Raw genomic sequence first — 20699 nt, 5'->3', positions numbered from 1 at the left:
GCAATTAGCAAACCTGTCTCGCTACGACGGAAGCTCGATGCCGCCAATTCACTCCATTACGGAAAACGACAGAAGGGCCCGGAACTTGCTGCTGTTTTATTTTACACGCCGACGTCTTCCTTGACAGAGCCATCCTCAAGCTCATCTAAAACAAGTGACTGTCCTCGAACCGAACATTCGATCCACCAACCTACAAATCGTTCGCTCGATCAACGCCAATGTCGACTTGGCCTTCGTGCTATCCAGTTCGCTACAAACTCGTCCTCGTATGGATTCGCGAGGAAACAGTTTACCATGCCTGACTAAAACGAATGGGAAAATACGAGATCGAGGTTGACGATGCGAAAGAGAGAACATGTCAAGACGTGGGAAGTATTCGACCAAGGGAGAAGAACATGGCTTTTGTATAAGCCCGCGGCAACACAACCCGGACGAGCCTCTCAAGGAGTCAAGGTACATGTTGCTTTCCCTCCACTTCAAGCATGTGTTGCATGCTGGTATCCCTGGTCCGAGATGTCTCTCAGTGCCTCCCTACGAGATACGTTGCGGCCAATATATTACGACTTCGGTATCGTCTTGGCGGGCCCCGGCGTGTTTCATACGTACTTCATTTCAGATAGTTGAGGTGAACAATCCATAAAAGGCTCTCACTAACAATTATCCCTGTCTCTCAACGCCCTTTTCTAGCGAAAGGGGGCCGTGTTGGACTGTCCATGACGGTCGGTTGATTTGACAACCACCTTCCCTGGTACGACAGAAAGGATTTCTACATTACCTGGAGATGTCATCACCAATGGAAACGAATCACTGGTTATCATTCATGACAACTAATCATGATGGCTTCTCTTCATCAACCAACTGTCACGCATGTCAAGTGAACGAGTATGTTGGTGATCTTGTTGATTGAAGAAGGAGAGAATGAGGATGAGAGAAGGGAGGAGTCCTTCGATACAATTCCAAGAATAAAGTGGGATTCATGTGAGGATCGAGAAGATAAGAGATATGATGACCATCTCGCTCAACCCGGTAGCTCTTTCACACATCGTGCAGGTCATCGTAGGAAAGCAACTTTCATGACTTGAATCTTCCTGTTTTCGCAGTCATGGTTTTGATGAGTCTTCTTCCAGTACGAGGGAGACTTTCTTGGCAATACATGGATGAAACCGGTCCTCCTGCCCAAAGATGCCGTCGTCCTGCTAGGCATCCCGTCATAAATCACTAGGCTTCGTCCGCGAACTCCATTTCCTTGTAAATCCCATCGCGACCGAGTCTTCGAGCTCCCCCAAGTGTTCGTGTCCCCAGACTTTTAAGCCTCGCACTTGGCATGAAACATCTCCGTAATCCACAGGATCGACATGTCTTGCGTTTTTGTGAGTCGAAGACACTCGTCCATTAACAGTTGGCTCTTGGAAAGTCATTTATTTGGATAGCAATATACAACCGAGGGATCACCATTGCAGTCTTTGTGAGAATTTCTCAGTGGACATAGTGTTGTAAAAGTGGTGCAATTCTCGAGTGTCTCCATAGCACAGGTTTGCGAAGACGCCAAGAGAATGTCAAACTTGGAAGGAGCTACTCGCCTTCCGTTTCCACCCAGATTCTTTTCGATGATAAGCATCTTCTCAGGCGGAACCCTCGAATTCCTCCGGTGGCTCATCCATTATCTTACGACATCCCCATTTTGACGCAACTCCAGGCACATTTCGGACGCCGGCTCACACCAAACGTCACTGACAGCCACTGCAATTTCTGGATCAAATCATTGTTCTGTGCGCGTCTTGCTACGACACGTAGAGCACCTGGTCACGTGAGGAACAAGATCGCAACCGTCCCCATCGCTCTGGTATCTTCAGATGATGAACACAAACTCCCGTCACCTCCCCAAATTCCCAGTTTCCGCATGCTAATACTTGCTTATCATCAGCAGACTTTGATACCCGCCGAGTCTACAAACCTCGAAACCTGCGTCCCCGAGCTCTCCCCCAGAGTTCCGGCAGCCGAAATCTCAACCGTGCGGGACCCAAGCTTTTCATACCCACTGCACGACGCCCCGAAAGTCTACCGCGAACTTCGACCGAACATATTCATGCTGTGCATTCCAAGGAAAAGTGGGACATGTAGTCCACAGGGAGTCCAAGAGCCCCCGATGATTGACGCAACCTGCCTGAACGCCGACGCTACTACCAGCCTACAGCATCCAGAAGATTCTTCGGAAGTTCTCCCGTACCCCTACAAGCACGAAGGGCATACACATGTACACATAGCATGGTTTCTGTCCGAATAGCAGTTTCCGATATTGATTGTAGGTCAAAATGGCTGTCTTGAACCCTGGTAGCTAACTCGTTTTATGCCAGACTCTAGTCTTCATGTGTCCGCATGCCTGCCCGTTCGAACGTCGTTATTCCTGTCATGGGGCTGGCGCCCAGGGATGTTTGCCTGTGTGACAAGGGCTGTATTCAGGGCTTGGAACAGTAGTTCAATTCAGCTAATAAACTACTTTGGTCTCGAAGGCCTTGTTGATCTTTCAACCTCCATAAGAAGGTCGGGCCTTAATGCCTTCTTATACCAAAGAAGGTTGGTACGTACCGAGCCCTGGTGCCAGGCATCGGCGCGAGTCTATCTAGTTCATCTGCCTACAAGTAGATCTTCTGAATGCCAGCCTTCGTCCAGTTGCCCGTCGGTAATTCCGGTCGGCAGTTTGACTGATGAATGTCACCGGCGAATGTCCGTGTGACAGCCTGGCTTGAATCCTATACAAGCCAGGCCTGCTCTCCGGTTGAGTGCACTCCTGGGGTGCGCCGCACGAACCACATTTCTGACCTTGGCTTTTGTTGTTGTTGTTGTTGTTATTTTTAACGTCTACTTCCGCCTCCCGTAGGGCATGAGACGTGCCGCACCGGTGAGTCTAGCATACAAAATTAAGAGCAGTGCCCTAATTGTCCACCAAAACCATTAATCCGAGGGCAAACCAAGGCCTATTGCCAATGTAAATCATGTGTTGCCCATAGCGTAAACGCGGCCCAACACTTGTAATCGAATCGCCCAGTGGGCGAATTTCTGACCTTGGCGTTTCTGGCACCTTCGATATCCGCACTTCTCTTGTGTATTTAGCTGTAAGCTCCATGCCATACTGGCACAGACTTCCCTTTTCCTCTTTGTCAAATATTATCACTTCACCAAGGCCTACCTGCGTGTATACCTCGTAGAACCCTTACAATTCCTCCGAGCTATACAAAACATAAGAGAAGAGAAGGTCAATACAGAGAAGCTGGCGAACAGCGACCAAAACCGTTTTCTGTCGCCGTCGAGGAGCAAGCTACTCCATATTATCTGCCTTCCGCTTCTTGGGATACAACCCCCAAAACTGGCTTCGTTCCTGTCCCTCCCTCCTCAAAAGCTCTGCCGCCGCACGCTGTGTCTCACCGAGGGTCCGTTTCTTTGCCTCCCATTCAATTTCAAACTCGGCCCTTTTCTCCTTCATCAGCATCTCCGTCGCCACATCCAGCAACCTCATTCGCTCTTCCTCGGTCTCTTCCGTCAAAGGCCTCCCTTTCTCTTTCTGTAGTTTTGCCACCATATCCTTTAGCTCCTCCTTGTCCCTTCGCACCTGCACCGAGCCAGCCTTGAGGGCCTCTTCTTGTCGCTTCACGGTGTGCTCACGCAGGGAAAGCTCCTGCTCCCGCTCGTCAAGCTTAACCTCTCGCCTCCGCGCCTTTTCGTTGACTTTGTCCTCTCGGTCGTTGACCAGCTTTTCTCTCAGAGACACCGCCTGATTCCAGGCAATGCCTTGGTTGCGTTCGAGTGCCAACTTCTGTCGAGCCTCCTCAAGGGTAGATGCCATGTGGTGGTTATCATTCATGAGCTCCGCTGCGTTATACACCTCTTTGACAATGATGTCAAAGACTTGTCCGGCTTTGTTGGAAATCCTTTGCTCGAGCCTGGTAACGGTGGAGATCATGGCTTTGTAAAATTCTTCATGCGACCACTCTTTGGATTCGAGGAGGGAGATTCTTTTCTCCAGATCGTCTCGTGGGGAGGGCGTGGTTGATGAATTGGGCGTGTTTTCTGTGGAGGTGGACAAGAGGTTGTCTGTGGAGGTTGACACGGGGTTGTCCTCTGTGGGAGCTGACACGGGCTCATCTTCCGTCGGAGTCGACATGACAGGCGTGTCTTCTGTGGGAGTCGACATGGCGGGTGTTCTCTGTGGGAGTTGAAATTGTCGAGTCAATAGGGTGGTCGTGGAGATGAGGCCCGAACTTCGGGCCCCGAAGTGATGGTTTGGTTTGCTTAGAGGAAATGTTTGGGTTGTGGTCTGATGGAAAATTGTCGGAGAAGTTGGAGAAAAGGCGTTGGGGGAGAGGCGAGGGCAATTCATGAGATTTTAATACCCACCAGAGGCCACATAGCAATAAAATAGAAATTCACAATATGCAGGTACAGCTGCTGGGTAGTCCGCCGTTTCGATGTCCGATGCATGGTGTTCGACGCGCATTTCACCGGATATCCCCCACTACCCGCAGCTGCATGATACTCGGCTGTAAAAATCCAAAAAAGTTCGGAACCTTCAGGTTGGAAAAGACTATATCTAGTAACTCGATTTCCTCGATATTTTGTTTGTGAGGTCTTGAAAGTTCCAGGGGGTTGGACCTACTTTACTTACAAGGCTGACAACTTTGCCCAGGTCGTTGACCAAGAGCGCAAAAGCAGGACGTGAAGCAAAGACATGAGATTGCATGTGCATATATGCGCTGCTAGAGGCTCTCCCAGTTTGTGAAAACACATGACCAAAACGCACTGCATTATAAATTGCGAAGAGGTATCAAAACACGTCAATTATGCTCTTCCAGATTTGTAAGAAAGCATGACCGGGACGCACTGCATCCTAAAGAGATATGAAAACCTGTGAATCGTGCATTGTCAACCGACTGAGTCTCCCACACCTGCCTACATCCATTCCCTCCTCGACATGATTCTCCAGCCCCAAAGGTCGTTTTTACTTGTCTTCATCCACATTCCACCCTGACTCCTCTGGCTCCATTTCCTCCTCATCCTGTTATGTCACGAGTACGGGCCGGGGATTCCGCCAGCTGTTCCTGAGAACCTTCAGTTGCTTCAACACGTTCGGGAATGACTCGCTATAACTCCTCAGCCAATTCCTCTCCTCCGTCTCGCACGGTGTCGAAATTCCGTTCTCCAGGCACGTGCGGATTATCTCCAAAAGTCGACATTTGCCACGGACATTGGTCGCGGACGGGGAGTCCTGCCATTCCTCTTGGGTTCCGTAGATTTTGTCCAACGCAAGATCGAGTTGCTTGCCAATATTCTGGATATGCTCTCGAATCCGGGAACACTTTTCTTCTCCTGTTGCGGCGATGCATGCGGGCGAGGCTGCTACCCAGTGAAGCTTAAGTTGGGTCCATTCAGCTTTTAGTAGGTTTTCTGCCAAGTCGGGCGTTTCCACAAGCGAGTCGAATACGGTTTCTATCACGCGCAGAAACTGCTGCCAACTTGCTTCGACTTCCAAGATGGTGGCGCCTTGTAGGGGAGGTGTCATGGCTGCGAGTGCCGAGTGAACGGGTTGCAGAGATGAAGAGAGTAGTTGTTGGAGGCTGAAAAAGGCGACTCCCGGAGTTGTCTCAAGCAGAAGAAGAAAAACAGAAACGAGGGCGGCCTAAATACCTGGATGGGCGTGCAGGTGAATGGTCGGATCGAAAAGCAGTGGAAGCCCCCTGCTCGTTGGTGTGTAGATAGTGTTCTGGAATTGAAGCTGAGTAGCGAAAGGTGAGGTGCTATCCCAACGACAGGTGAATGGATGCCAAGACGAGAGGACCGGTGAAGGGAGGGCGGAGAGAAGTGCAAACGAACAACCTCTCTTTTTCTTATCTCCACTCAGCATTGCGCCCCACTACGGTTTTCGTTCTTCAGGTGCCCTCCGTCTTGAACCTGTTGGGTTTCAAAATTTCTTCTTCTCTTCTTTTCATCAACAAGCCCAACAGCCTCGGTTTTGTTTCCTCGCTCCCACAGAACCTTTAGCTCTTCCCTTCCAGGTTGTTGGAAGAAAGGGTCCTGCGTTCCCTTCGTGTCACTTCTCTCGGTATGGTAAGACCCTTTGCCCGATCATCGCAGCAACGTGCTAACCACTGGCGCGAATGTCATACCATAGCTCTCTGTCGGCTCGCATTACCTCCCTTTCCTCGCGCTCCACGTTACCCAAATCCGACAAAGACGCGAGCTCTACCACAATGTCCGACAAAGGCAGCGACGTCGAAATGTTCGACCCGGCTCCCGCTCTCCCACTCGAGGACCTGGATTATGACGAATTCTGCGAGTACTCGTTCAAACACTGGCCCGATTCCAACTCAGCCAGTCCCGACACGAATCCTATCCCCCAACGGATAGAAGCTCTTCGGCAGGAGTTTAAAAGGGTGGTCAGAGAAGCAAAACAGCTATTCTTCGACGACCTTATCACGAAGGCGCGAGACGACAAGGACATTTTTCGGATCGTGGCGTGGCACAAGCCCCGCGACCGGATGGAGGCCCCCCCACTAGTCATCAATGGGCAGACCGTGATCGAGCCAGAAGCCAAGGCGGAGGCACTCCGCACGGCCCTTCTAGAAAGGAACAGCGAAGAGGAAGACCTCAATACTGGCTGGGTACCCACGGTACCACGCCGTCGCCTACCCTGGTCGTCCGTCGTATACGCGAATGAAGTCTACAAAACCCTTTGCGGCTCTGGCAATACCTCCCCAGGCACCGACGGCATTACGGTCCGCATGTTGAAAGCATCCTGGGAATCTATTAAAGACTCTGTCCTACGGCTCTATCAGGGCTGCGTCGCTACCGGCTACCACCCCCAAGTCTTCCGACAGGCGGAAGTGGTTATGATACCGAAACCTGGGAAAGACCAAACGACGGCCAAGGGATGGCGACCCATCTCACTCCTGTCCTGCCTTGGAAAAGGCATTGGACGCCTTATCGGTAAGTGGATCGCTTGGACGGCTATTTCTAATGGGGTCTTAAATCCCCAGCAGGCGGGTGCCCTTCCACGGCGTTCGGCCGTGGACATTGTGGAAGCTCTGTTTCACGATATCGAAGCTGCACTCGACAAGGGACTCGTTGCTGCACTAGTAGCTATGGATGTCAAAGGCGCCTTTGATGCTGTCCTAGTGAATAGATTGGTTTTACGTCTGCGGGAGCAAGGGTGGCCGGACTGCGTGGTCCGCTGGGTTCAGTCTTTTATGACGGACCGCATGGCCTGCGTTCGATATCCAGGGGTGACCACTCCTATGCGATTGCTCTTAATTTTGTATGCTAGACTCACCGGTGCGGCACGTCTCATGCCCTACGGGAGGCGGAAGTAGACGTTAAAAATAACAACAACAACAACAAATCTCCTCCTCCCGCAAGGCCTCCTCCCGTCTCCTTGCACGGTGAACTAGCCTGTCTAAGTCCACCGTAACCCTCTCAATGTCGTAGCCATGGCCAACCTCCACCCCTCTACTCTATAAAAACCCCGTAAGGTTGTCAGTGGCGCCAGGCCTTTGTTACGAACTTAAGTGACACAAAGGACGACCAGACCATTGGGACCTGGCTGCCCCATCTCGGACAAACAACACAGCCTATCAGGGACGACATGGGATCCAATGGCACATATAGGCGCTCACAGGCGCAGTGGCTCACGGTGAGCAAGGCTCTCAGTGAGCCAACGCTCATTAGATAAACCTATGGGGCTCGACAGTGTCACACGGACATATGCTACACTCCTGGTAGCATACGGGCATATGCCACACTCCTGGTGGCATACGGGCATATGTGTGACAAGGGCAGTGTTCTGGGCTTGGAACAGTAGTTCAATTCCGCTGATAAACTACTTTGGTCCCGAAGGCCTTGTTGAATCCTCTGAAGCCTTTCCATCCAGGCCGGGCTTCAAGGCCTTCTTATGCCAAAGAGGTTTGGTGCGTACTAAGGTACGTACCAAGCCTTGTTGCTTGAGGCCTCAGGGTATCTATCTAGCGATCTTCATACATGTGGATCTTCCTGAGTGCCTTCAACCATTCTACTTCCTTCTTCTGGCGCCGATCCTCGTTCGGTCGCTCTAATCCTTGCTTGATTGCTGTGATCGCTTCTGTGATGACTGGGGATTGCCTCATCTCGCTTACTAGCGTCGTCGGCAGTTCGGTGGTTGGCTCGCTAGCCTGAAGGCGTCGAGAGGGGCTTGGGTGAGCGATGCTGGTAGCTGAGAGTCTGGCCAAAGCGAGGTTGAGCCTCGCGGCCTGCGGCCACCGGGCATTCATGAGGCTGATGTCAGGCATTGAGACTCTGCTAAGCCTCGGCAACCCTAACCCAGAACTATGGGCAAATGTCCGTGTGACAATATGCTACACTCCTGGTGTCAAACGGGCATATGCCACACTCCTGGTATCATACGAGAAAGACCTACATGTATGCAGATCGCTAGATGCCTTGGAGCCTCAGGTGACAAGGACCCGTACGTACTAGATAGGTACCGTTTCCCTTTGGCATAAGAAGGCCTTGAAGCCCAGCCTTCTTCTAGAGGTTGAAAGGACCAACAAGGCCTTCGAGACCAAAGTAGTTTATCAGCGGAATTGAACTACTGTTCCAAGCCCAGAACACTGCCCTTGTCACACTAGTTGACGGGAGTACAAGGAGGGCAAGATCCATGGGTACGTCAAGTGGCGTGTAGTTCGTGCCCAGAAGCCGTTGGATGTCTAAAATCACGAGCGTGTGAAGGTCAACAAGGGCAGCAGGGCGGGCGCGCGTCGATGCTTTTGTTGTTGTTATTTTTAACGTCTACTTCCGCCTCCCGTAGGGCATGAGACGTGCCGCACCGGACGCGTCGATGGAAGTGGTAGGAAACATAGCAGATATGTACCCCATCTTTTGATGAAGCCCTCAATATCAATTTTTTTTTTCAACGATTGCCGTCAAGCGTCATCGGTCACTTTCGGTCGACCTTTCCGGTCCCCTTGACAAACAGGGTTCACCGTTGTTGCTTCAGCCTTACCCGTACCACGTCCATCCACGCACACACACACGCAGCCCCTGTTTGACACCTGCCGACTCATCCACGGGATGGAGGGGATATCTAGAACGGGTTGTCTGTCGGCTGCCTGACACTTTCCGTGATCGAGACACACCCGGCTAGCTGGCTAGGCAGTGAAAATTCGGCAGAACCCTGGCCCCAAGCGGAATCAGCCATGCGAAGCTTTGTTCGCATCGAGATAAGTTTTCAAGTGCTGTTCAATAACACATGGAAGTTTTCCAAGCGGAAATCCAACATTTCCAAGACACGGAGATAATTAACTGTATTCCACAGAACGCTCTTTGACCAATCAGATAACCACATTGAACCCAAGATTTCTAAGGACAAGCTTCCGGACCTCTAGATCTTTGAAAATCCGACCTGGAATCATATCGCTTCCAAACTATTTCCGAATTGCATGTGCACAGCTTTCTGAAATCCCATTTCCGAGCCAGCATTTCCAGGCCGCATTTTCGGGGCAAAACACACCCTAAAAAGAAGCGTGAAGCTCACTTGATCTTACGCGTATGTGCATTTCTCCAAGACGACCCACTTTTCTCAGTCACTGCCCGCGCGGTTCCGCATGGCCGGTTACACCGGCTTCTCGGACACTGTACAGAGTAACGCGTGGAAAGAGCTTCCCGCCTCAATTTTCCGTCGTTGCTTCTCAATGTCTCAAAACCACACGGCATGCACGCTGGGTCAGTTCCACTTGTTGTAATTGCACTGCACAAGCGGTACACAAAGAAGTTACAATCCTGTGCCCCTCTTGTGGTGGTATATAAGGTAAACCACTTCACACCCCACAAAGCCCGGTGGATTTGCTGGACTTCTCCTCGTTCTCTTTACTGTGCACACATCGGGGCCTTCAGCGCCATCCACATTCTCCACATTCCTAACCATTGGCTGTGTTGCAGCCCACTTACCGCCCTGGCACAACAAGTCTGCTGAATCAGCCAAAGCAACATACTCTAGTTCGTTCTCCCCTGCGGCACTATCACGTTCAGGTTCGTTGTCCGGGAAACTAATGGCTTTTAGTTCGTTCGGATGATGTTGAGCACGCAAGGCACGGAAACACCTCTTAGTTCTAAGCAGACTGGATTGCACGGCCGACCGCACTTATTCTTTCCGCGCTACACTCCTCGTGTCTTCGGGCTCAGCTCAACAATTGCAGCAGGGCCAACCTGCAGGCACTATGGTTGTCCAAGTAATGTGTTTGATTGATTGACGCAAGCTCCCACGATTGTCACATTGTCTATTTACTCGCTAGCGTGTTTGCGGCCAATTGTAACTCGGCATGCAGTGTCAACCCACTGCTGTGGCTCATTAAGTAAGGTACTTCCATCACCCTATAAAACAATTTTTTCCCTAAAACAGCATAACCGGAAGCGTTACCCGTTAGCCCACCAAAAATTGACAGGTCGCACTGGGGAATTTTAGACAGTGGCCGAGGCTGTGGCCAAAGGATCGTGCGATGTTACCTTAATGCTTGACCGCTCCTCCCCAAGGACATGGGCATCCTACTGCAAGGGCTCGATGAGGGGCAACCGTTCTTATATCTACTGGATTGCTGTCACTTTTTATAATGAGCAACCTTTCACACTCGAGTTTTTCCGTTGCACCAAGTCCGAACTCGAACCAAACGCATCCTTTAGCCATGAGTTCTCCGAACAGGACAAAATTGCCTACTCCAGGTCCCGTCTCCCCGGCAGGAAGGAAGTCGCCCACACCAGGTCTTGCACAGTCGCCCACGCCTGCTCCCTTGTCTCCAGTGGCCGATGAGCCTTCAGAGCCCATTGGTCTCTTAGCCGGCTCGCATTGGGCTGAGCAGGTTCGTCGGTTTTTCATAAACTTTCCTCTGACATCTTCCAGAGCATAAGGCTGCTTGTTTGTGATAGGGGAGTACTGACAGACAGGTGCCACACACGCATAGGAGCTTTCGCTTGATGATGATGCCGACTCGACGCTAGGCAGCGACGCCGAGAGTTCAACCGCTTCAATCAGCTCTAGTATTATGAGATATCGTACGATCAGAGGCCGCACGTACCACAGTGATGCTGCTACAGATCATGAATATTGGTATGTTGGTTCACAAGGAGGAATACCACAACGCAATTTTTGAGGCTAATGGTTGTATCACAATTCAGGGGCCCAAACGACGAAAAGGCAAATGAGATGCTAGATATTTTCCATCACTTCCAGACTCTGTTGCTCGACGGAAAGCTGTATACGGCCCCTATCAAGGATGATATTGAGAATGCACTTGATGTTGCCACTGGTACCGGTAAGTAGATCGCTACCTTGGATTAATGAAGCATCCTGAACCACCCAAGCAGTAAATGAAATTGAGGAGAATATTTCACTAACCAGTGCATTGCCATTTTCAGGACTTTGGGCGGTCGACTTTGCCGACGAGCACCCTAATTGCAATGTAATCGGTACCGACATTTCACCGATCCAACCCAGTTGGGTTCCTCCCAACCTTCACTTCGATATCGATGACGCTACCAAGCCATGGACCTACCGTGAAGATTTCTTTGATTACGTCCATATTCGCTGGCTCACTGGCGTAATTCGCGATTGGCCTGCTTTATATAAACAGGCGTACAAGTGTATGAAACCAGGCGCTTGGATTGAACACATCGATGGCGAAGTAAACCTGGTCTGCAACGACGGGACTATGCCCGAGGACTCTGCCTTATACCAATGGGGAAAAATCTGGACCGAGGTGGGTAGAAAGACGGGGGTTGCCATCAATATGGCGGATTCGGGTTGTATGGAAAATGGCGTCAAAGAGGCGGGCTTCACCAACATCCAGGTCAAGGACTACCTGGCTCCATGCTCCGGTTGGCCAACTGACCCAAAGCAAAAGGAGCTTGGGCTCTTTAACATGGTCTACTTGACGCAGGATCTCGAGGGTATCTTCGCGTACTTCCTCGGCGAGGTCATGGGTTGGAGTGATGAGGCATTGGCTGGCTACGCTGCTTGCGTTCGCAAGGAATTCAAGGAGCAAAAGATCCACGCAAACTGGAAGTGGCGCGTGGTTCTTGCGCAGAAGCCGCTGGATGCTTAGACGGCAGATAACAGTTGGACGGAACGGATCTCAGGCGATCGTGGTAGACGCTACAGCTGACAGTTTACATATATTGTTCTTCTCCCTGAGTTTCTTCCAATGGCGCGTTCCTGATTGAGTGATGGGTTCGTGAACACGAGCCCGTCCAAGTCTATGATGGAGGTCAGTCCTTCTAGAACTGTATTGCATTAATGTGACAAGCGCAGTGTTCTGGGCTTGGAACAGTAGTTCAATTCAGCTAATAAACTACTTTGGTCACGAAGCCTTGTTGATCCTCCCAACCTCCAGGAGAAGGCTGGACTTCAGGGCCTTCTTATGCTAAAGGGAAACGGTACGTACTGGGTACGTACCGGTCCTTGTCGCTTGAGGCTCCAAGGCCTCTATCTAGCGATCTGTATACATGTGGGTCTTTTCTGAATGCCTTCATCCATTCTCCTTCTTCCTCCTGGCGCCGGCATTTGCCCGGGCGCCCTGCTTCTGCTCGGTTAAGCGTGATTACTCCTGTGATGACTATGATGGCTTTGTGATGATGTTTAGCGCCGTCAGAAGTTCTGGGGTTGGCTCGCTTAGCCTGAAACTGGACAAGGGTGTCGATGTCCGTGTGACAGTTAACGTCATCAATCCCGGAATCGTCACCCCGTTCGCTTGATGAACATGGTTCAACGTTGTTTCTTTCAGCCTTAACCGTGCCTCCACTCGGTACCGGGCCGCTCCGCACATGTGCTCTCGGCAAAAGTCTTTCGACTCATCATGCACTTCAAGTCTTCAACTCCATTCACACCACAATGCCTTCCATTCCAGATCCCTCTTGACATAGCCCAGCATGAGACGCCGATCTAGATGTCCACCTACCGGTGAAAAAAATCCAGAATTACTGCCAGTCAAAGAGGCAAAGAACAGTGCTGTCCCACTGCTTGGTGTGCTCCCTTCCGGGAGCGGGACAGTGTTTGCTTTCCTTTTGTTCTGGGTTTTTCAGCTCTATCTACCCCAACCCAGGTTACTAGGTACTTACAGGGCGGAAGTGAAGCTGAGACACCTCTTCAAGGACGGCATGTATCCCATTTGCAAAAGCCTACTACGCTACCGTAGGAACTTTGTTACACTCATATATACCTAATTATACGCAAGCATGGCCGTTCTATGCAAATCCAGACCTCGCACTTCTTTTCATGGACTTGTACGAGAAAGGCATGGCGCCAGACACTCTGGCAACAGCACACTGACGGCGGTGGCGCCGCTGACAACCTTACGGGGTTTTTACGGAGTAGAGGGGTGGAAGTTGGCCATGGCCACGACATTGAGAGGGTTACGGTGGACTTGGACAGGCTAGTTCACCGTGCAAGGAGACGGGAGGAGGCCTTGCGGGAGGAGGAGAGCGAGAGCGAGAGCGGAGAGGAGTGATTTTGTCATTTCTTTTACCTTTTCCTTTGTGCTACAGGTTCCGTCATATACTGGCGGCTCGCCCACTGGGCGATTCGATTACAAGTGTTGGGCCGCGTTTACGCTATGGGCAACACATGATTTACACTGGCAATAGGCCGTTGTTGTTGTTGTAATTTTTAACGTCTACTTCCGCCTCCCGTAGGGCATGAGACGTGCCACATCGGTGAATCTAGCATACAAAGATAAGAGCAGTGCCCTAAATGTCCACCAAAAGACCATTAACCCGAGGGCAACCCGAGGCCTATTGCCAGTATATGGCGGGACCCGTGGACTGTGGGCAATGTCCGTGTGACACAAGGAGCCAGACACTCTCCAATCTGCTTTTTTGACGTCACTCTGGTTCCCAACTCGTCCAAAATGTCCTTGAGGTTTCCTTGACGACAACTGAACCGAAAAAACAACTGGCAGCGGCGTCGCAACTCGCAACACCCAAATCACATGCCATCGTCGCCCTCAGTGCCTGCGTGCTTCTTATCTGCGGTCGAGTGGTCGATTAAGAAGTTTCATTTCCAATCACTGCATACTCGAGCCGCCGAGACCGTCTGGCACGGCGATCCATCCACCGAAGAAAGAGCGAAAAAGAGAGTGCTGACCTCGTTGGAGATCCAATGGTTCCCGCAATCAGGAACACCTAGTTTGATGTCGCATCCTGTGGCCCAGGCTGATGATGGAATGTGCTCATCGGAAGACCGTCCGCACCGAGACAGTCAGGCTACACCCCCTCGCCTAAACCTCCAATAAACGTCCAATGATGCTGACCCCTCCAGCTTCCTTCACATCTTCGGGAGCCATCTTCACACCCTTCTAGGTCCTTGTGGCGCAATGTGACAAGGGCAGTGTTCTGGGCTTGGAACAGTAGTTCAATTCCGCTGATAAACTACGGTCCCGAAGGCCTTAATAGACATGGAGAAAGCGTAGACAGATCTCATGCTTGCGAGCATGGCTGTGAAAGACACAACCCGAGTCTCAAGTGGAAAGCCCTACCCTCCTCTACCTGCCTTCCTTTCTTTCCTAGACATCGCACTTCCCTTTTTGTCCACAGAAAGAACCAGCCACTCCACCCTCTACAGACTTTCGAAAAACAGCCAAGTGCCCTGGCTCAGTGGAAAAGCGTTTCTTGAGGTACTTGTCTGAGCTAGAAACGCCGCTTAAATCAAACATTGGTCACCAACAGGGCATGAAATGCTCGCCATCGAAGAGAAGGGTCGCCAAACGGTGACTGTTGAGAGGAGGAGTAAGCGGACGTTTTGTACAAATGGAAGAATATGTAGTCAACTTACAAGATGTCCAATATTTCATTAAATCAAGTATCTTGTCAAATGGGAAGGCTACGGCCACGAAAGCAATACATGGGAACCACAAGAATACCTCCTCAACTTCAAGAAAGAGATTGAGGATTGGCATCGCCAGAACCCTGACCGACCGCAACCACCTCAAAATCAGGCATCTCCAAACCATTCTCCTGAGCCCATTGTTCAAAAACCAACCCCCCGGTCAATTTAACGGAAGCAGCAGGGACGCCGGAAGAACTAGCGGACTCCTCAACCAGAGGATCAGTATCACCAAGCTCCTCCGCTAGATCAGCCATCCCATGATCAAACATTTCCTTCTGACGCTTCTGGAGATGGCGCTTCTGCTCCCGCACGCGCAACAGCCGAGACTGAATCTCCACCGAGCTGCGCAACAGCTTGTCTTCCTCCTCCTCGAGACGATTCGCATCCTTCATGGATTGATATACTAATACCATCAGTACAACGGAAACAAGGAACAAGAAAAGCAGCACTCACAACGACGAGCAATGTCATGGCCGTCACAAGAAGTCTTGCGACGAACACACTCGCTACACGAGTTCGATTTCGAAAGATCAACCACGCAAGCACAGCAATGACGATGACAATTGCTGCACGGCATTTCGGAAGTTTCACCGGAACTTTCGATCAAGACTGCCAAAGCCTTAGTAGCAGCCCCTTTCTGAGCGGAACGGCGAGGACGAGAGACTCGAAAACGATTCATGACGACGATAAGGATGTTGATGAAGGACAACTTACCAGGGACAAGGGAACCAGGTGACACAGGATTGTTGAAGAAGAATGATGAACGGAAAGGTGTGACGAACCGTTACAAGCACAGGAGTATTATCGCTGGGATAGAACAATAGAGTAACAGTGTAGTAGCCAAAAGGTACTGGTAGATTGTGATAGCTATTGCTTGCTGAAGAACCGGTAACGAGAGGCCGGGGAAGGCCTTCTTTTATACCGGTCTTCATGGACCCGATATACTGGACCCGTGGACCCGGGCTTAGAACCCGGGACTTCGGGTCCTCCCTTCGGGTCCGCTCTGGTTGGTCGGCTAGTCTAGTCTCCATGATTGGATCGTAACACGATGCCCCCCTCTCTGTGGCTTTGTCCTCAACGCCACAATGTAACCTAAATAATAATACTTATCCGCTTCCGTTGCTTGGGTGCCAACAAGTTTTTGTTCGTCGCTACCTTATTGCCTGCCGTGCCCCAGTTCTCTCCCTTCCCGACCATCGTTCTTTTTTAACAATCCTGTGTCACCCTGTCCCTTTTGTTCCTGGTAAGTTCTCCATTAACAACCTTCACTATGAATCCTTCTCGTGTCTCTCGTCCTCGCAGGTCCGCTCAAAAGGGGGCTGCCACTAAAGCTTTGGCAGTTTTGATTGAGAGCGCTGGCGAACCATCCAAAATGCCGTGCAGCAGCTGTCATCGTCATGGCCGTACATGTGACAAGGGCAGTATTCTGGGCTTGGAACAGTAGTTCAATTCAGCTGATAAACTACTTTGGTCTCGAAGGCCTTGTTGGTCCTTTCAACCTCTAGAGGAAGGCTGGGCTTCAAGGCCTTCTTATGCCAAAGGGAAACGGTACCTATCTAGTATGTACGGGTCCTTGTCACCTGAGGCTCCAAGGCATCTAGCGATCTGCATACATGTAGGTCTTTCTCGTATGACACCAGGAGTGTGGCATATGCCCGTTTGACAGTGTAGCATATGCCCGTATGTTACCAAAAGTGTGGCATATGTCCGTGTGACAGTACATGTGTTGTTGATCCTTTGAAGTCGAACTCGTGTAGCGAGTGTGTTCGTCGCAAAACTTCTTGTGACGACCAGGACGTTACTCGTCGTTGTGAGTGTTGTCTTCCAGCTCTTGCTTTCATTGTATTGATCGTTTCAGTGTATCAATCCATGAAGGATGCGAAGCGTCTTGAGGAGGAGGAAGATAAGTTGTTGCGTAGCTCGGTGGAAATTGTCACACGGACATTCGACCTCGACCCTAACCCAGCAGCACGAGGCTCGCAGAGCCGCACGGCTGAGCCTCTCGAACCCTTCAAAATGCTTCAGGCAACCAGGCCAACTCGGTCGGAGAGTCTATTCGACCGATAGCACAACCTACCCGAATCCCCTCAATAATCCCTGGCGTATTCCAGCCAACAATACGTACGCCGGCTGCACTGCCCCTCATATCGGGCTGTGCTAGCCAGGCCAGAAGGGAAACCCTGCTGTCACAAGAACGATCCCTAACCAACCAAGGCACTCCGGCGGCGATAGGGCGGTACCCGTGACGACGCCGGCGTCATAGGAAGGAAGGATATTGGAGGAAGATACTCGGGAAGGATCATATGTAAGCACAGCGGTGCACACCGCTAGATAGATGCCTTATGGCCTCATGACCCAGATCAGGCCAGCAGAAGGAAGGAAGGCTTTGGCATAAGAAGGTCGGGAACCCCAGCCTGGATGGAAAGGCTTGAAAGGATTCAACAAGGCCTTCGAGACCAAAGTAGTTTATCAGCTGAATTGAACTCCTGTTCCAAGCCCAGAATACTGCCCTTGTCACAGAAATTCAGTCTCGGTTGTTGCGTGTGCGGGAGCAGAAACGTCATCTTCAGAAACGTCAGAAGGAAATGTTTGATCGCGGGATGGCTGATTTGGCGGAGGAGCTTGGTGACAATAATCCTCTGGGTGTCGGCAACCCTCTGGGGGAGCCTGCTAATTCTTCCGACGACCCTGTCCCTGTCGATTTGACCGGGGAGGGGTTGGATTTTGACCAGTGGGCTCGAGAGAATGGGTTGGAGATGCCTGAATTCGGGGCGGCGGTTGTGGCCGGTCAGGATTCTGGCGATGCCAATCCTCAATCTCTTTCTTAAAGTTGCGGAGGTATTCTGAGGGTTCCCATGTATTGCTTTCGTGTCCGTAACCTTCCCATTTGACAAGGTACTTGATATTACCGTCTTCGATCATGGAGTCCAATATGTCTTCTGCCATGAACTCGTCACCCTCGTTCCAGGTTTCGACCTTCTTGTCGAGTCTGGCGTTCTTGGGCGCTGGTTCCAGTAGTGAGATGTGGAAGGTAGGCCATTGTCGCATGCCTTTGGGTAGTTCAAGACGGTAGTTGCTAGTGCTGACTTTCTCGAGAACCTTGAAGGGTCCCAGTTTCTTGTAGTCAAGCTTGTCACTAGGTCGTTTTGTTTTGATATTACTGTGACGAACCGTTACAAGCACAGGAGTATTATCGCTGGGATAGAACAATAGAGTAACAGTGTAGTAGCCAAAAGGTACTGATAGATTGTGATAGCTATTGCTTGCTGAAGAACCAGGTATAACGAAGGCCGGGAGGCCTTCTTATATACTGGTCTTCAACCCCGGGTCCTATCTGATTGGTCAATCTATCTAGCTTACATGAGGCTCAACGATTGGATCGTAACACCTATCGATACAACAACAGCCTCCAGATCACCGGGCATTCGGGCCGCCTGTTCAGCTTAGCCGTTGAAGTGTAACCCAAGCAATGAAAATAGCGCTTCTGGAAATCAAGTTACTCTATCGCACTCCATGTCATTGAGGCTGGGATTGCGATCTAATCACGACTTCGTACGCAATACGCTGAGTCGTTGTAGGCCCATCGTGGACGAGGGGATTGCCAATATCATTTTCCATGTACTGTTACTTACCTTATCCGTTGAGGTGTAGGGAAGACGAGGAACGAAGTGATCGAGGTGATGGGAGACCACCGACAACACCTCCATTAAGTACGCGCTTCCGCCCAAGCAGTTTCGAAAAACAATAACAAGATAGAGAACAAACTTTCTCTGTCGCCCAGCTGAGTCGTAGTAGGCTGAGCAACAGAATGTCACGGCGAGACAGCAAAATCGCCAACAACAACCTGAACACGACACTCTTTTGAGCGTGAATCTTTCCATCGCGCCTCTCAGCTCGGCCGTCCTTCCCGACCTTCCATCTCCACCGATCAACCTCTAAGGCGCCGCGCTGACGAAGAAAATCAATAAAGACGACAACGAACGCTTCATAAGCTCGCCACTTGACAGCTTTGTGACCCGCGTCCCCATTCCAAACGCTTCACAATACCCCAAGCTTCTTTCACCAGAGCTTCCTTCATTAAGCGAGACTATCCCACAAGGCCTTGGCAGGCACCAGAGGGAACCATGTGCCTCTATCAATTAGCTAACCCGGTAATCGATTTTGGAATATAGGCATTGTGAGCTTGGGTTAACAACGGTCCCAACTTTGCTCTGAACGTAAGGAGATGTTCAGCGTAATATATTGTATCAGGTTATGAAGCTATAAACTAAAGTACCCAACACTACCCTCAACCAGGGATGTACACATGTCCTTCGGGCGATCTTTGGGGACGGGGTATACTTGGGTCCTCAATGGCTGACAGCAGCCACCATCCCGAAGCAGGTTGAGCCGCAGTTTGGTCGCATTCCTGTTCAATTACCTGCATGCCCATCGACCCGGCCACACAAAAAGCCTTGCTAGGTACATGCCCGTGCAAAGTGACCGGGACTGTAACTACGCCCGGCGGCACCCTCTTCCGATCAATAACGGGAAACTCGACACCGTCTAGCGTCAAGCGACCATGTCCGGGCGGTAAGATTATGAAGTGAGGACCGGAACTGGATGGAACGAGGGTACGAGGGTATGGCACGGGCTGCGTGTAGCTGCGGAGTTGTTCATCGGTATAGCTCGGGACTCTCTCGCCACCAGCCCCCCACCAACAAAACGTAGTCAGCCACCCCGACAGGCTTATAATGCCGCCAGATCCCTGTGCTGGTCCCTCATGAACTGTGCGTGCCCAAAAGTTCTTGACATCGGCCCCGTCTGGAAAGTCAAAGCTGGCTACCATGTAGGTAAGGACTTTGGTCAGCCGGATAGTCCACGCGTCTATCTCCTCGTGACCAAGGGTCTCGAACCAGGCCACACGTCTGAGAATGTCGGTCCAGTCGCTTCTCTCTCCTAACAAGGTGACCGACGGGAGGCCGCAGCCGAACCGCATTCCAGATCTGAAATACTCCTGTGTAACGCCCAGGAACACTATAGCGGCTACGTCTCGGTCGTGTGGCGTCGTGGTGGTGAAAGTGGGCAAAAGGGTGTCGGCGATATTAGGGTCCACGAGGCGCTCCTTCACCATGGCCGCCAGCCGTTGGGCAACAGCCCCAACGTCTACGGCCCTGAGGCCCCTGACTGAGGGGACATCGACAGTAACATCGACCTCCTGCTGACCTTGATGGGAAACGAAGAGATGACGGAGCGCCTCGGCGTTCTTGTTGACGAAGAAACTAAACTGGGTGAGAATGGCGAGCCACACATCGTCGGGCCGGATCCTCAGGTGCAGGTCTTGCTGCCAGGCGCGGATGAAGGTATGGACGAAGCCGTTCTTGTTGCCCACAATGGAGAACGGGGGGTTCGTAGAACCTCCAGGATCGTGCTGAGAGCTGAACGATGAGTGTAGAATGAGGCAGCGGTGATGGGGGGCCGAGGCTTTCAAGAGAAGGTTTAAGGGCGACGACGTAGCAAAGTCACGGTTCTTGCCGCTTTGGGAGTCAGAGTCCGGCTTAATGACGACAGGCATGGCGGTATCTCAGGCTGGCTCGCTTTGGGCGAGCTTGATTGTTGTCCCAATTTTGAAGGGTGAGGGACGAATCGATCTGTCGCCGCACCCTTTTATAATGATTTTCCTGGAGTGTTGAGTTGAGATTGGGAGACACGGAGAAAGTGCTTGATTAGGAAGGTTACGGTAAGGCGCCAGGGGTGGGCGCCTGTCATGGGGCTGGCGCCTAAGGGTGTTTGCCTGGCTTGAACTCTATGAAAGCCAGGCCTGCCC

At 51.3% G+C, this 20699-nt stretch overlaps 6 protein-coding genes across 6 annotated transcripts; 4 read left to right on the top strand and 2 right to left on the bottom strand.

Moving 5' to 3' along the window:
* Nucleotides 1-3315: 3315 nt before the first annotated feature.
* On the bottom strand, nucleotides 3316-4189 carry SMAC4_06938 (uncharacterized protein; the record flags this gene model as incomplete). Its single annotated transcript, XM_003344583.2, has 1 exon — nucleotides 3316-4189. The coding sequence occupies one exon, from the start codon at nucleotides 4187-4189 to the stop codon at nucleotides 3317-3319; it is 873 nt and encodes a 290-aa protein (XP_003344631.1). The 3' UTR covers nucleotide 3316.
* A 2080-nt stretch (nucleotides 4190-6269) lies between these two features.
* On the top strand, nucleotides 6270-7361 carry SMAC4_13181 (uncharacterized protein; the record flags this gene model as incomplete). Its single annotated transcript, XM_066091300.1, has 1 exon — nucleotides 6270-7361. One exon carries the CDS (start codon nucleotides 6270-6272, stop codon nucleotides 7359-7361), a length of 1092 nt encoding a protein of 363 aa, XP_065945955.1.
* Nucleotides 7362-9575: 2214 nt separating this feature from the next.
* On the top strand, nucleotides 9576-12244 carry SMAC4_07622 (uncharacterized protein). Its single transcript, XM_066090665.1, has 5 exons — nucleotides 9576-10017; nucleotides 10082-10874; nucleotides 10977-11122; nucleotides 11191-11327; nucleotides 11431-12244. Exons 2-5 carry the CDS (start codon nucleotides 10629-10631, stop codon nucleotides 12114-12116), a joined length of 1215 nt encoding a protein of 404 aa, XP_065945954.1. The 5' UTR covers nucleotides 9576-10017; nucleotides 10082-10628; the 3' UTR covers nucleotides 12117-12244.
* Nucleotides 12245-14840: 2596 nt separating this feature from the next.
* On the bottom strand, nucleotides 14841-15725 carry SMAC4_07623 (uncharacterized protein). Its single transcript, XM_066090666.1, has 3 exons — nucleotides 15608-15725; nucleotides 15347-15502; nucleotides 14841-15296 (listed from the first exon to the last, which is right to left on the bottom strand). The coding sequence occupies exons 2-3, from the start codon at nucleotides 15468-15470 to the stop codon at nucleotides 14938-14940; spliced, it is 483 nt and encodes a 160-aa protein (XP_065945953.1). The 5' UTR covers nucleotides 15471-15502; nucleotides 15608-15725; the 3' UTR covers nucleotides 14841-14937.
* Nucleotides 15726-16567: 842 nt separating this feature from the next.
* On the top strand, nucleotides 16568-17721 carry SMAC4_13180 (uncharacterized protein; the record flags this gene model as incomplete). The annotated part of the gene is made up of 3 exons (XM_066091299.1): nucleotides 16568-16703; nucleotides 16752-16825; nucleotides 17414-17721. 3 exons carry the CDS (start codon nucleotides 16568-16570, stop codon nucleotides 17597-17599), a joined length of 396 nt encoding a protein of 131 aa, XP_065945952.1. The 3' UTR covers nucleotides 17600-17721.
* Nucleotides 17722-19226: 1505 nt separating this feature from the next.
* SMAC4_09882 (uncharacterized protein) lies at nucleotides 19227-20064 on the top strand. The gene is made up of 2 exons (XM_003342782.2): nucleotides 19227-19817; nucleotides 19905-20064. The coding sequence occupies exons 1-2, from the start codon at nucleotides 19656-19658 to the stop codon at nucleotides 20061-20063; spliced, it is 321 nt and encodes a 106-aa protein (XP_003342830.1). The 5' UTR covers nucleotides 19227-19655; the 3' UTR covers nucleotide 20064.
* Nucleotides 20065-20699: the final 635 nt, after the last annotated feature.

Source organism: Sordaria macrospora, chromosome 2 (assembly GCF_033870435.1).
Source record: "Sordaria macrospora chromosome 2, complete sequence".
In the NCBI taxonomy this organism is placed as follows: Eukaryota; Fungi; Ascomycota; class Sordariomycetes; order Sordariales; family Sordariaceae; genus Sordaria; species Sordaria macrospora.
The sequence above is the reverse complement of the archived record's forward strand: the minus strand, read 5'-3'. Positions and strand labels throughout refer to the sequence as shown.

Coding starts and splice junctions, on each gene's coding strand:
- SMAC4_07622 (XM_066090665.1), top strand. CDS start 10,629: ATGAGCAACCTTTCACACTCGAGTTTTTCCGTTGCACCAAGTCCGAAC. Junction 10,875..10,976: donor GCTCGCATTGGGCTGAGCAG/GTTCGTCGGTTT, acceptor ACACACGCATAG/GAGCTTTCGCTTGATGATGA. Junction 11,328..11,430: donor TGATGTTGCCACTGGTACCG/GTAAGTAGATCG, acceptor TGCCATTTTCAG/GACTTTGGGCGGTCGACTTT.
- SMAC4_07623 (XM_066090666.1), bottom strand. CDS start 15,470: ATGCCGTGCAGCAATTGTCATCGTCATTGCTGTGCTTGCGTGGTTGAT. Junction 15,297..15,346: donor CCATGACATTGCTCGTCGTT/GTGAGTGCTGCT, acceptor TGATGGTATTAG/TATATCAATCCATGAAGGAT.
- SMAC4_09882 (XM_003342782.2), top strand. CDS start 19,656: ATGAACTGTGCGTGCCCAAAAGTTCTTGACATCGGCCCCGTCTGGAAA. Junction 19,818..19,904: donor CGTCTGAGAATGTCGGTCCA/GTCGCTTCTCTC, acceptor TGTAACGCCCAG/GAACACTATAGCGGCTACGT.